At 48.2% G+C, this 13,971-nt stretch overlaps 1 protein-coding gene across 1 annotated transcript in view; it reads right to left on the bottom strand.

The window, feature by feature from the left end:
• LOC144169091 (alcohol dehydrogenase [acceptor]-like) overlaps positions 1–13,971 on the bottom strand; it is a 94,096-nt gene that overhangs the window by 42,996 nt on the left and 37,129 nt on the right. The window contains exon 3 of the mRNA XM_077698099.1: positions 9,501–9,687. Coding sequence (XP_077554225.1) covers positions 9,501–9,687 — 187 coding nt within the window. The remainder of the gene's footprint in view (positions 1–9,500; positions 9,688–13,971) is intronic.

The raw sequence follows: 13,971 nt of genomic DNA, 5'->3' as shown, positions 1-13,971 counted from the left end.
GATGTGTGCAAACCTTTTCCATTTCATAATTTCTTTAAAAGGTCCGACACCTGCAAATTGTAATATTTGACAAATTTGACCGCAGGAGCTGCTCAGTGGCTAAACCGCTTGATGCTGACCAAAAGTGGCTTCGATGTCCCTTACCCACGACCATTTTTGAGGACAGTACCGTGGACAAGCTCCGTTTTTTACAAGTACAAATAACAACAGATATGTCAGGGAAAACTGTTAAGGTGCGCACTTAATCTCTTGGCAAGAAACTGCAGTCCTCGACCTTGTCTTGGAAGCAGCAACAGTAATAAAGCAGATGACACGTGCAGAAAGGACGGCCGGTACCTCACACTGTCCCATTCGCCGAGCGATCATCTTTTCTGCTTGTTCTGCAGTTTTTTCTCTTTCAGATCTGTTTTTTTTTCGAAGGTGCACTTGTACTGACTGCCCAACTCGCTACATTACTTCTACTGCTACTCGATCCGGAGGGGAGTACTGATTTGATTTGATTGTGGGGTTTAACGCGCCGACCCAGCACAGGCGATGAGGCGCGCCGTAGTGGAGGGCTTCGAATTAATTTTGACCACCTGGGGATCTTTAACATGCGTCGAAATTTTGTACACACGGGCGTTTTTGCTTTTCGCCTCCATCAGAAAAGCGGCCGCTTCGGCCGGGAATCGAACCCGCGACCTCGCGCTCAGCAGTGCCTTAGCCACTGAGCCACCGAGGCAGGTCAGAGGGGAGTACTGCTGTGGACGAATTAAAGAGCGCCTACCCAAAAAAGTTCTTCTCATGCTCCGCGCGTAAAATTTCCCTTTCATTTTGTAACAGCATAATCTGTTATAAGATTACGCAATGTAGCACACGGAATGATGGCCGGGGGTCAGGCGGTACGATGACATACTGATTGTAATGCACACATCCAGTATAGCTTTCGCAAAAGGAATTGCAGTGGTCAGAGCAATAATGCAGTGACTGAGCGTTAACTAAAGCTTACTTTTAACAAAAGTGTGGCTAACACATTCGATAGGGTGACAGCTAAGAAATTATTCAGAGTGACCAAATGATCTAATTCATTGGTAGTATTTATGTGCCTGTAGTAGGGTTTTTCTGTTTTGTTACAAATATAAAAAAAATGTGCGCCATTGGTATTAAGCGCTGATATTTCAACACGCCAGTACGCAGACCTAAATTTAAGGCTTCAAGGTAAGCGTGATAGGCGATTCCATAGCGACGATTGCGATTTCACCAAAAAATGAAAGGGCAGAATATATATCCCACCGTCATATCTCTTGGCGGTGGCTTTATGAATAGTCGCTAGGACAACATAAAGTCTGGACGAGAAAGTAGGTAGTAAATCGTCACCACTCCATCTGTTTTTCTAATATCTCGTGATTTTTTAAAGTTTGCTTTGCAATTGCGCCACTGCCCTTGGGGAACAGCAGCATTTTGAATTTTTGTTTGTGTTTTGACTTTACTGTCGCTTTAAACTACTAAATGTTTTTTTTTTCTAATTTCAGTGACAATTCAAATCATCGAACCGGTTCGCGAACCGGTTCAAGCTCCCGAACCGGTTCGCGAACCGGTTCGGCACGTGATTTTGTCGAACCGGAACTGAACCGGAACGAAATTATTTCACCCGAACCCGAACCGTAACCGAACCGGTATTTTTTTCGGTTCGACACCCTGATATATATATATATATATATGCTGCACAGCGGATAATATATATATAAATATATATATATATATATATTGAAGCGTGGTTTATTGGACCACTAACGAGCAGTTAGAGCTGCGGAGAAGCCGAGGTTCTTCGTGCTCAGCAAGCTATGTCCGACGCGATCCTCGATCGGCCCGTGCCCAAGCGATGCTTCTGCCTCCTCGTCGTCGGGCGTGCACCAAGCCGAATATCCCCAACGGGGAATTGTCCTTGCATGGTTGCCTCTGACAATTACATCAATCGCGTCCATAATCAACGCTACAATATTCGCCCCCGGTGGAAAAGGAGCCATCCTGGCGACTCAAGGTGCCGAGGAGACCACAGGATCGTAGTACTCTTTCAGCCGGTTGGCGTGAACTATCTCGCGTCCACGGTGTCGACGGTCGGGTGCGGGCGCAACCGGTTCGATGAGGTAATTCACTGCTGAAGTTTGCTTGACGACTCTGTAGGGTCCATGATATTTTGCAACAAGCTTCGGTGAGAGACCGGGTGTTGGGCATGGGACCCAAAGCCAGACAAGTGAATCAGGCCTATAGGTGGGAGCCGCGGTGGAAGCGTCGAGATTATGCTTCTGGTGTTGCTGGTGTTCAGATGTGAGCGAGCGGGCGAGCTGACGGCATTCTTCGGCATGCTTGACTATTTCCGAAATGGGTGCGAACTCGGTCTGATCTGGGCGATACGGCAAAATTGTGTCAAGAGTGCATGCCGGCTCCCGCCCGTAGAGCAGGAAAAAAGGTGAGAATCCCGTCGTCGTCTGCGTGGCCGTGTTGTAGGCGTACGTGACAAAGGGAAGTATCACGTCCCAGTCCGAATGGTCCGACGCCACGTACATCGAAAGCATATCACTCAAGGTGCGGTTAAATCGTTCTGTGAGACCATTCGTCTGCGGGTGGTAAGACGACGTAGTTCGGTGAACAATTCGACATTCCCGCAGGAGGGCTTCGATGACTTCCGACAGGAAGACGCGACCTCGGTCACTGAGCAGCTCTCGAGGGGCACCATGGCGAAGTATGAAGTGGCGTAACAGGAAGGACGCGACGTCACGTGCCGTGGCAGTTGCTAGAGCAGCGGTTTCTGCATAGCGCGTAAGGTGATCCACTGCCACAATGACCCAACGGTTGCCAGCAGCTGTGCACGGAAGGGGACCATAAAGGTCTATCCCAATGCGATCGAACGGTCTTTCTGGGCACGGCAATGGCTGCAGCGGGCCCGCCGCGGGAGTAGGAGGGCATTTGCGCCGCTGACAGTTGATGCATGACCGGATGTACTTGCGGACGAACGTGTACATCCCCCGCCAGTAATACCGTAGGCGAAGCCGCTCATACGTTTTTAACACACCGGCGTGAGCGCAGCTGGGGTCAGCGTGGAAGGATGCGCATATGCCCGTGCGCAAATGGCGAGGTATTACCAGTAACCATTTGCGACCTCCTGATTGGTAGTTGCGCCTGAACAGCATTTCGTCGCGAACTGCAAAGTGGGCAGCTTGGCGGCGCAGCGCACGCGATTCTTGAGCAGAGGGCACGCCAGAGAGAAAGTCAATAAGCGAAGCAATCCAGGGGTCCTTGCGCTGCTCGGCTGGCATGTCCGTGATGTCGAGGGACGACAGGCCGGCAGCAACAGAAACGGAACACGAGTCTTCCGCCGGTAGGGGGGAGCGGGACAGGGCGTCAGCGTCTGAATGCTTCCGGCCGGAACGGTACAGCACACGGATGTCATGCTCTTGAAGTCGCAGAGCCCAGCGACCAAGGCGGCCAGACGGGTCTTTGAGCGACGACAACCAACACAATGCGTGGTGGTCCGTCACAACGTCAAAAGGACGACCGTACAAATATGGTCGAAATTTTGCAAGCGCCCATACGATGGCCAAGCACTCCTTTTCCGTGACCGAATAATTTAACTCAGCTTTTGTGAGCGTACGACTGGCATAAGCGACGACATAATCGTCAAAACCAGCTTTTCGTTGGGCAAGCACTGCACCAATTCCGACGCCGCTGGCATCCGTGTGGATTTCTGTTGGCGCGGTCGGGTCAAAGTGTCGCAGAATAGGCGGGGAAGTAAGGAGTCGCCGTAACTTTGCGAACGCTTCATCGCAATCCCTCGACCAAGCGCCAATACCACTTTCCTTGCCGAGAAGCGCCGTCAAGGGCGCAATTATGGCGGCAAAGTTGCGAATAAAGCGGCGGAAATACGAACATAGTCCAATAAAGCTCCGTAGAGCCTTCATGGTGGTCGGTTTAGGGAACTCGGCGACCGCGCGAAGTTTGGTGGCGTCGGGAAGAATTCCCTCCTTCGACACAACGTGGCCCAGTATGGTCAACTTTCGCGCCGCAAAGTGGCATTTCTTCATGTTGAGCTGCAATCTGGCTTCGGCAAGGCAAGTCAAAACCTGCTCCAGGCGCCTCAAATGAGTGTCAAAGTCGGGAGAAAAAACGACTATGTCATCGAGATAACATAGACACGTTTTCCACTTCAGGCCGCGCAAAATGGTGTCCATCATCCTCTCGAACGTGGCAGGAGCGTTGCACAGGCCAAACGGCATGACGTTAAATTCATACAGGCCGTCAGGAGTGATGAACGCCGTTTTCGCGCGATCGGCCTCCGCCATGGGTACCTGCCAATATCCAGACCGCAGATCAAGGGAAGAAAAAAACTCGGCGCCTTGTAAACTGTCAAGGGCATCGTCAATCCGTGGTAAAGGATAGACATCCTTCCGCGTTATGCTGTTCAGACGGCGATAATCTACGCAAAAGCGGATGGAACCGTCCTTTTTCGTTACAAGCACCACGGGAGACGCCCAGGGACTGTTGGAGGGCCGAATTACTCCCCGCTCGAGCATATCGTTCACTTCTTCGTCAATAGTGCTACGCTCCTTCGGCGACACACGGTACGGTCGTTGGCGCAGTGGTGCATGCGATCCGGTGTCGATGGAGTGAGCAACTGCAGATGTTCGGCCCAGTGGTGCCTTTGCGCCGTCAAAGGAAGAGCGGAACCGATATAGCAGAGCGAGGAGCCTCACTCGTTGGTCTGATCTGAGGGTAGGATCGATCGAAGCGCCAATGTCCGGAGGCGACAGGTCTGGTGCTGACGGGGCAGGACTCAGTCCAGCCACTGGAACCCATGACGAAAAGTCGTCTGGTACGGCGGTGACAAGCTGTGGCTCAACAACTTCGACGCAGCCAAGGACCTCACCGTGCAGGAGACGAAGGGGCTCCAAGGACTCGTTGTTGACTACTATGGCGCTCGTGCCAGCATGAACTGTCAGTAGGGCGAATGGCAGGGACAGCGATTTTCGGTGGACAAATAAGGGCGACGGCGTAAAAACAACAGGTGCGTCGGGAATGGAAGAGCAGCAGAGCGGTACGAGAGCAGCCGAGCGTGGAGGAATGTCCGTGTCGTTAGCCACGGTGAGCTTTGCAGGGGCAGTGGACTGAAGGTCGGCGTAAGGCGCGTCTAACGGAGAATCAAATTCTACTTGCGCACGCGCACAGTCGATTATTGCGCGATTGCGAGATAAAAAGTCCCAGCCTAAAATGACGTCATGGGAGCAGGATGGCAGCACGAGGAACTCGACGGGGTACACGACGTCCTGGATTGTGACACGCGCCGTGCAGGCTGCCAAAGGTTTTACACGTTGCGCAGTTGCGGTACATAACGAAAATTGCGGCAGTGGCGTCGTAACTTTTCTAAGCGAGCGGCAAATATCGGCGGTAATGACGGAAACGGCTGCGCCTGTGTCGACTAGTGCGACTGTACGTACACCCTCAACAGATACGTCGATTACATTTGTAGGCCTTTTACAGTTCGAAAGTCGCGCAGCTCTTGCCTCCGGAACTGCGGCGGCTAGTTTTCCTGTTCAGTTGGGCTTGAACGACGTCGCATCGGCGAAAGTGAGCGGCGACGTGGGGAGCTTGAACGGCGGCTATCGGCGTCACGACGGCTAAAATCGTAACCGGAGGCAGGCAACGGCGACCTGGGTGACACGTCTGTCATTAGCTGCGGAGATCCGTGTGGAGAGCCAAAGCCAAATCTGTGGTTTCCAACGTCATCATTCATCCCGGGCACGCTGCGGCGGCAGTAACGGGCCACATGGCCTGGAAGTCGGCAGGCGAAACAGATGGGGCGATTATCAGCCGTGCGCCACGGATTCACCGGTGGCGGATTTCTGTGTACCGCAGAGCGTGGCGGGGTTGGTGGCATGGCCCGAAAAGACGTCCCAGCTGGCTGTACCGGTCTCCCCATAGCTTCGGCATACGTGAGGGGTGCATAGTATAGAGTGGGTGGCAGTGCCTCAGCCACCTGTTCCTTGATCATGTGGCGAAGCGCTGGAAGCGTCGGCGAGACAACGGAAGGAGTCACTTCGGTAGGCTGCGGAGGCACTGCGTATCGTGGAGATGGGCCAGGAACAGACGGTGGCATCGTTAATCCAGGCTCCAGGGTAAGAAGGGACACTTGCCGAGCGACTTCTTCGCGAACAAACTGCTGAAGCTGCCGCATCAAGGATGCATCGGCCCCCGGCTCTGTCAAGCTCGACAGCGGCTCTCCCTGGGCAGAAGAGTTCCGGGTAAGCGCCCTCTGTCTGCGGAGTTCTTCGTAGCTTCGGCAGTGGGTGATGATGTCAGCAACGGTTCGCAGATCTTTCGCTAACAGCATCTGGAAAGCATCATCATCGATTCCTTTCATCAGGTGCTTAATTTTCTCTGCTTCCGCCATAGCTGAATCAACACGGTTGCAGAGGTCCACAACATCCTCGATATAGCTTGTGAAGGTCTCTCCAGCACGCTGTGCTCGTGTGCGGAGACGCTGCTCAGCAAGAAGCTTCCGTACGGCGGGACGGCCGAAGACCTCGACAATACGATTTTTGAACTCAGCCCAGGTAGCCATGGTGGCGGCGTTGTTGTGGAACCACTTCTTGGCTAGGTGGTCCAAATGGAACACAACGTCATTAAGCTTCATGCGATCGTCCCATCTGTTGTGCGCGCTTACTCGTTCGTACTGCGACAGCCACTCCTCCACGTCGTTGTCATCCGTTCCATCGAAGTTAGGGGGGTCGCGCTGGCGAAGCACACCCGAACACATGATGGGCTGCGGTGCCATGTCCCGGTCGGTGTTCAGCTGCATCACGGGCTGTAGCCGCCTGCTTCGTAACTCCAGGATGTGGTATCGGAGTCTTGCGATGCGAAGGTAGAGTCACGCTGGGAACGAACCCGCACACTCCACCAAACTGAAGCGTGGTTTATTGGACCACTAACGAGCAGTTAGAGCTGCGGAGAAGCCGAGGTTCTTCGTGCTCAGCAAGCTATGTCCGACGCGATCCTCGATCGGCCCGTGCCCAAGCGATGCTTCTGCCTCCTCGTCGTCGGGCGTGCACCAAGCCGAATATCCCCAACGGGGAATTGTCCTTGCATGGTTGCCTCTGACAATTACATCAATCGCGTCCATAATCAACGCTACATATATATATATATATATATATATATATATATATATATATATATATATATATATATATATATATATATATATATATATATATATATATATATATATATATATATATATATATATATATATATATATATATATATATATATATATATATATATATATATATATATATATATGCTGCACAGCGGATAATTTGCCGACCTCAACCTATTGATTTCGCCGATATATATATATATATATATATATATATGTATATATATATATATGTATATATATATATATTTATATATATATATATATATATATATATATATATATATATATATATATATATATATATATATATATATATATATACAGTAAAAGCTCGTTAATTTGGATCTCACGGGACTGGGAAAAATGTCCGAATTATCCGAAGGCCAAATTACTGAATGAATAGGAAAAACAACATTAAAATCACGTTGCAGACGCATACCTTTATTTGCTGAAGTATTTTGTAATAGTCATCTGCTTTTTCGCGCAGATACCGGCTGACATTAAAATTTTTCTTAACTCTTCCAAGTGGCCAACAGCACACAAACTGTCGGAACTGCTCAGGAAAACGTCCTCCAATATCAAAAGCGCCTCCGAGACTTCACGTGAGGTGCGATGATGTCGCGGCTGCACCTCCTCGCATGACTCTTCGTCAGAATCGTGGTTGATGACGATGGCGATGCCTCTCAGGTTTCTGTTTCACTCCAGTGGTTCCAGTGTTGCTAATTTACCAAACTTTTGTGCAGCGGCAGCCGTCGGCATTTGTCCGAATTAAGCGGTGCGGGGCCGAATTCTGACGAAATAACGAAGGTTTGGTCCCATAGACTAACATGCGCTTTGGCCGGGACCAATTGAGCCGTCCGAATTATCCGAATTTCCGAATTAACTGGTGTCGAATTAGCGAGCTTTTACTTATAAATATTCTGAATTAAATCTGTTCATAGTTCGATTAGTTCCATTTATATGTTTTTCGTGTAACATAACACGTACATTTATTACTCTTACTTTACAGCCTATATTTCTAAGCCACAGTCCGCCTGACTACAGTTATAGTCATAAACATTATTCATCAATTACTTCACTTCACTTCACTTCACTTTATTTCCTTAAAGACCCCACAGGGGGGTGTTACATAAGGGGTGGGTTGTTCAACATAGATACAAAAGCCACAGGATAACATTGCAGATGCACAGACACGCATTGAATAAAACGTGATGGACAGGTGATTGAAACTACATCGTGGGGAAGGTCATTCCATTCTCCGGCGGCGCGGCAGAGAAATGATGCAGAAAATGTTGAGGTGCCAGATCGGGGTCGGAAGACTTGAAGTGGGTGGCCAGTGCGGCGGGAAATGCGTGCGGCGAGAGCGATGTAATGTGGTTGGCGGAGTGAGCTGTGGTACAACTTGTGGTACAGTGACAAAGGAGCAATTCTGCGTCGAAGGGAAAGACTTGGCCGACCGGATTTTTTTTAAGGTATGACACACTGACATCGTAAGAATATGAAGAATGAATGAAGCGAGCGGCGCGATTTTGCACGGCTTGGATGGCGTTGATCAAATAAACTTGGTGGGGGCTCCAGATGGGTGATGCGTATTCTAGTTTGGACCAGATTAGCGACTGGTAGGCCACAAGACGCACTAATCCTAATGATCGGTTGGCTGATGAAATCATGTTAGTGATAAGTGTTCGCCAGGAAAGATCAGGGGTTAATGTTACACGAAGATACTTATAGCATACGGCTGTTTCGACTGGTACGTTAGCAATTTCATAGAAAGATCGGAGTGGAGTTTTGCGGCGGTGGAAGGAAACTAATTTGCATTTGTTAGGATTAAGGGTCATAAGCCAACGGTCACACCAGTTTAATACTTCATTAAGGTCATTCTGTAGTGGTGCTTGATCAAATGTGTTGGTTATTTAGCGGTAGATAACACAATCATCTGCAAACATGCGAAGGTTGCATGATAAATTGTTAGGCAAGTCGTTAATGTAGATTAGGAACAAAATAGGGCCAAGGACAGATCCCTGTGGCACTCCACACTTAACAGGAAGAGAGTTAGATTTGACGTTGTTAACGAAAGCAAACTGAGAGCGGTTAGTCAGAAATTGAGTAATCCAACACATGAACAAGCGGGTGCTTGACCTGCGTTTGCAACGTGCAAACAATCTGGCAGGAAATTAACATAGCTCCGCAGCGTTACTTCAAGATAAAAAAACCCACTCAAAAGCTTAGAGACATGAAATTATTTACTGCAGGCAAGAGCGCAGAATGGCTTAGTTTTCGGCGGAGTTTAAGACCAGTTACTCACTTCGCCATTTTCCAAGGTATGATTTTTCGATTTCCTTGAAGGCCGCCTTCACGTCGTCGTAGGACCAATTTGTAGCTCCATATTTTTGTTGCCAGTTGTCGTAGTCCAGCCGATTTCCTCGAGAGTAGACCATGTAGTTAATGGAACTAGTTCCGCCTAATGTCTTCCCAGCTGGCAGGTTGTTGACCTATGGAAATACCAATGATGAAACCTATAGGCTTCACTACAGGAGCCTACGGTATCGCAGCACACCTGCACTCTATACTGAACAATAGTTCCTAACAAAAGCATACTGCCGCGACATAAAACACATGTCCCAAGTAGCGTTAGAATACTTCCGCAAAAATAAAATAAATAAGAAGAGCTTTTTATTTATTTGGAAATTGTAGTTATACTGCATGTACTATTAGTAACAAGCCAAACACGCGAAATAACGGTAGTATATATAAATTTATGTCAAACGCGAGGAGAGTTTCAATAATTTGTCAGCTTCTAAGAGCAGTTTCAATAAAAGGCACATTTACAGAGCGCAGTGCCTTTTGCTTCCTACGCATGACAGCTACTTGATGAACGGAAATCGGAATCGTGCCTCTCACATTTCACACACACACAGCCTGTTTACACCGTTATCGACAAATACTAGGGAAGAGATCTTTTGCGCGGGTAAAACATACATTTTGAAGGTATAGGGAAGCGTTCGGCTTGAGAGGGGAGCCGAAACTTTAGCGCGTGCATAAATACACACATTTAATTATGGGTGCCGGGTAGCCAACTCGTACTCCAAAGCACTGACACATTCATCATACATAGCGTTTACACTTTGACCACGTATAGATAGCTAGACATGTTTATGTGGGACATGAATACACTCACGCAAACTGTTCACAAGATGCGGCTAAATGAGACTAATTTGTCACCTGATGAGGCGGAAACCCCGGGTGTATACCACGGGCGCCATGGCTGCGTAACTACAAATAGTGTAAGACGTGTGCGGTTCTTCGTAGGACCATAATGGAGAGATAGGTGGCAGTTTCAATGATTTACAGAACTCATAAACAATAAAAAGGGAACAGAAGAGCGCCACACATACGGGATCACTAAAGAGCTTCACGAAAAGGAAAAAAATAAATATATGCGTTATAGAGATACTACGTAGGCAATTTGTATGACACAGTGAAATGAGTCCTCGTATTAACTATGCAGGTGATGCAGACAAAAGAAAAGACAGGGCGTACAACAAGAATGACAACGACAAACTTAGAGCAGTCCTGATAACTAAATTACACAGGCAAAGCAGACAAAACAAAAGACCGGCCATACCAAGGAATGAGAACGGCTTACTTACGTGCTATTCGCTCTTGAAGACAGCAGTAGCTTCATTTCTTTTTTGAACTCAATTAACGATGAAATTTTTTAGCATATCCAGTTAGACGAGGATAAGTGTTACACAAAGCTACTATGTGGTCATCAAATATTTTATCACCAAAATAAGTCCTGGACTTCTGCCCTACTAATAAATTGTACGCAGGATCTATGTTACTTTCTTAAGTGAATATTTGTTAGAAAATAAGGTAAAGACTTCTTTGATTTGGTGATAACTTAGACTTGACTAGCAGAGCCGATACATGTTATAAAACGGTAACACAATAATTGACTGAAATAGTTTGTTGTCAGACGCAGATACCGGCACCAATATCATTTCTAGGTCATTCTTGTGGAGGGAAGATAGGCGATGTGGATTCGTTTTATTAAACGTGCCCTAGATGAGATGGCAGTACACCAACTTTGAGTCAACTAAAGAAAAGTATAGCTGTTTTTTAACCTGCTGGTTAAATGGTATTGCAATTGGCGTATCAAGCCAAGGCGGCACCTGGGTATTTTAATAGGCAGTTAGTCAACATGGTCACTTCATCTTGGGTCAAATGACTTAAAAAACTAAATTAACGTAAAAAAAACGGAACGTGAGCCTTATTTATGGGTTTATACCTAGCCAAGGTAAATCATTTGCTAAATTCGGTGCATCGTCGATACTAGCGCTCATTTATAATTGAGCATATGAACTTTAGGCAAGCATATACAAATGAGCATACGTTTTGCAAAAACGTTTTAATTGTAATGTAGAGTTTGAAGATACAGAAAGTCCAATTCCGGGGGTTTTACGCGCCGACACCACACCTGGGCTAGGAGGCACAGCGCAGTGGAGGGTCCGAATAATATTAACACCTTAGGGTCTCTAACGTGGGCTGTAATCTCAACACACTGGTGTTTTGGCTTTTTGCTTCCACCGGAAAAGCAACCAGCACGGCCAGTAATCAATCCCGCGTCATGGGGCTAGCAGGAAATAGGGAATAGTTGTAAGTCTTGTTTATAATTGAAGAAATTCCTCTGACCCCCTAAACTTTATTTCACCCCCTCGAAGGCCCTTCAAAAACGGAAGGTGTTCAGTACATTATAAACGTTTTCTTTAGCCAGGGACTTTGTTGGAACCACAAAAAATGGGTACGATCACCATGAAACACTCTTCCCGAGGTTTGTAGAGGATTATGAAGCGAGGCGTTTAGCGGGTGCATTGAAGACGTGTATTTTAGTGCGCCATTCAAACAAGAATTATTGGAATTGACGCAAGGAAATCTTATTATGGAATAGGAAAAGATTGGCCTACTATTATACTATATTCACTACAACACTTGCAAGTTTCATCGGTAATAGCACTACAATGTTCTGGAGACTAACACTGAGTGGGTGCTGTATAAGTATCTCGTAGGAAAGCTTAACATGATAAAGACAATATTATCCAGGCATGAAGATATGGCTCCCGGAGTTCAGGGGGTGGATTTGAACATTTCTCACGAAGGGGTGAGGCCGTGGGGATGCCTGGTACCTCAGAATGATACAGTGACTAAAACTATGCGGATGGCCAATTCAATAGTCATCAGGCAACAAGCCCTCCGTTCCTAATCATTTAAACACCCTAAAAATAAAGGAAGCTTACACTAACGCGTACGATTTGAAGATAGCGAAGCTGTACGTAACATTCATGACCATCACGAAAGTTTAAGTTCATGACTGCAGCCGAATTGCTTCTTCTTTTCTGCTGCAATGACCTATACTCTATTGAGCTTCTTTTATACTTTTTGATTTGATAATCATTGGACATCACCTTGGAGGGGTGTACGCTACGACGTGTCTTTCTCGCATGGAGGAAGAAAAATATATGAGGGAGCATGACGTCAGGCGGGACAGCTTTGGCAAGCCAACCTCCTCTTACGCCGCATTCTCCTCTCCTCGGGCTCCTCCCGCGCAATGCATTATGGAAGATGCACCACTCTCAGGCCCGCGGTAGCATTTAGTGGCTCCGGCAGGCTGCCGGGGGAGGTGGAGGCAAGTGGCGTTGCCGAAGGCGCCGTACGAAATTTTTCGCCAGCGTTGCGCTCCCACCCTCGCATCATGGAAGTACTGTCGCTGTTTAAAGCGACACGATACGTAGATCCCATGCTCAGAGAGCACCTTCACGAGCTGCGAGCCGGATTTGACGCTTACCGCTGGAACCACGACCGGATTTGCTCGAACGCGCCGCTGTAAACAAGCACGGAGCGGCCTTCGGGTGCGTGGTTTTTGCCAGGTGTGCTTTGACGATTGCGTTTAAAATTTTGCTGGGAGTTATCGCGCCACCTTCCCTTTACATCATAGCGCTGTAACGAGTGTCAGATGCTGAGAGGTGCTGCGAAAAGCTTTGGTTTCGCTCGCGTGCGCATTTGCATACATTCGCCGTATCGGCCACTCCGGCATGGTGGCACGTTGAACGTGCCACAATTGTCGTGACGACGTTTGTTTTGCGTTGCTGTCTCCTTCAGTGCATTAGGAAACAAGAGGTGGAGAACCACTGATGTTGGGTGCGGGCGCGGGAAGAACAAATCATTTTCCGCCTCGCGTCGCAGCCAGAACGCGGGCTGGTTGTCCGAGGCCCGGCAACCAAACGAACGACGCAGAATAGCGCGGGCAGGCGGGCGGCCGCGTGAGGCGCAAAGAACTACCGCTTGCCTATCACGTGAGGCAGGGCATCTCCCATCAGTCTTTCCTTTTTATTTTTTATGACTAGGCTTCACGATAGTCACGTGACGCTCCCTCCTAAACTTTTCTTTTCTCCATGCTTTCTCGTTCCGAGCAAGTGCTCCCATTACGAACGCTTGAGTTCCGTGCAAGTGTTGCCACAATTACGGTGAACGCTGGAGACTTTCTTTCTAAATCTTGGTCAACCTCCCTAAGTCGGTATGCTTGGTTTGACAAACGTGCGTCGGGGACGCCGGGCGGTCGCCGCGAGCACGCACACACGACCACTTCGGCGTTTTCCTGTTTTTTAACTGCCAGGCGGTCGCCGCAATTTTGGACAATCTCCTTAAGTGGGGATGCTTGGCTAGACAAACGTGCGCAGGGGACGCTGGGAGGTCGTTCCGAGGCAGGCACACACAAG

This window comes from Haemaphysalis longicornis, unplaced genomic scaffold (genome assembly GCF_048455015.1).
Source record: "Haemaphysalis longicornis isolate Haplotype H1 unplaced genomic scaffold, Haemaphysalis longicornis Haplotype H1 scaffold_2, whole genome shotgun sequence".
Lineage (NCBI taxonomy): Eukaryota > Metazoa > Arthropoda > Arachnida > Ixodida > Ixodidae > Haemaphysalis > Haemaphysalis longicornis.
This window is presented reverse-complemented; position numbering and strand designations above follow the sequence as displayed.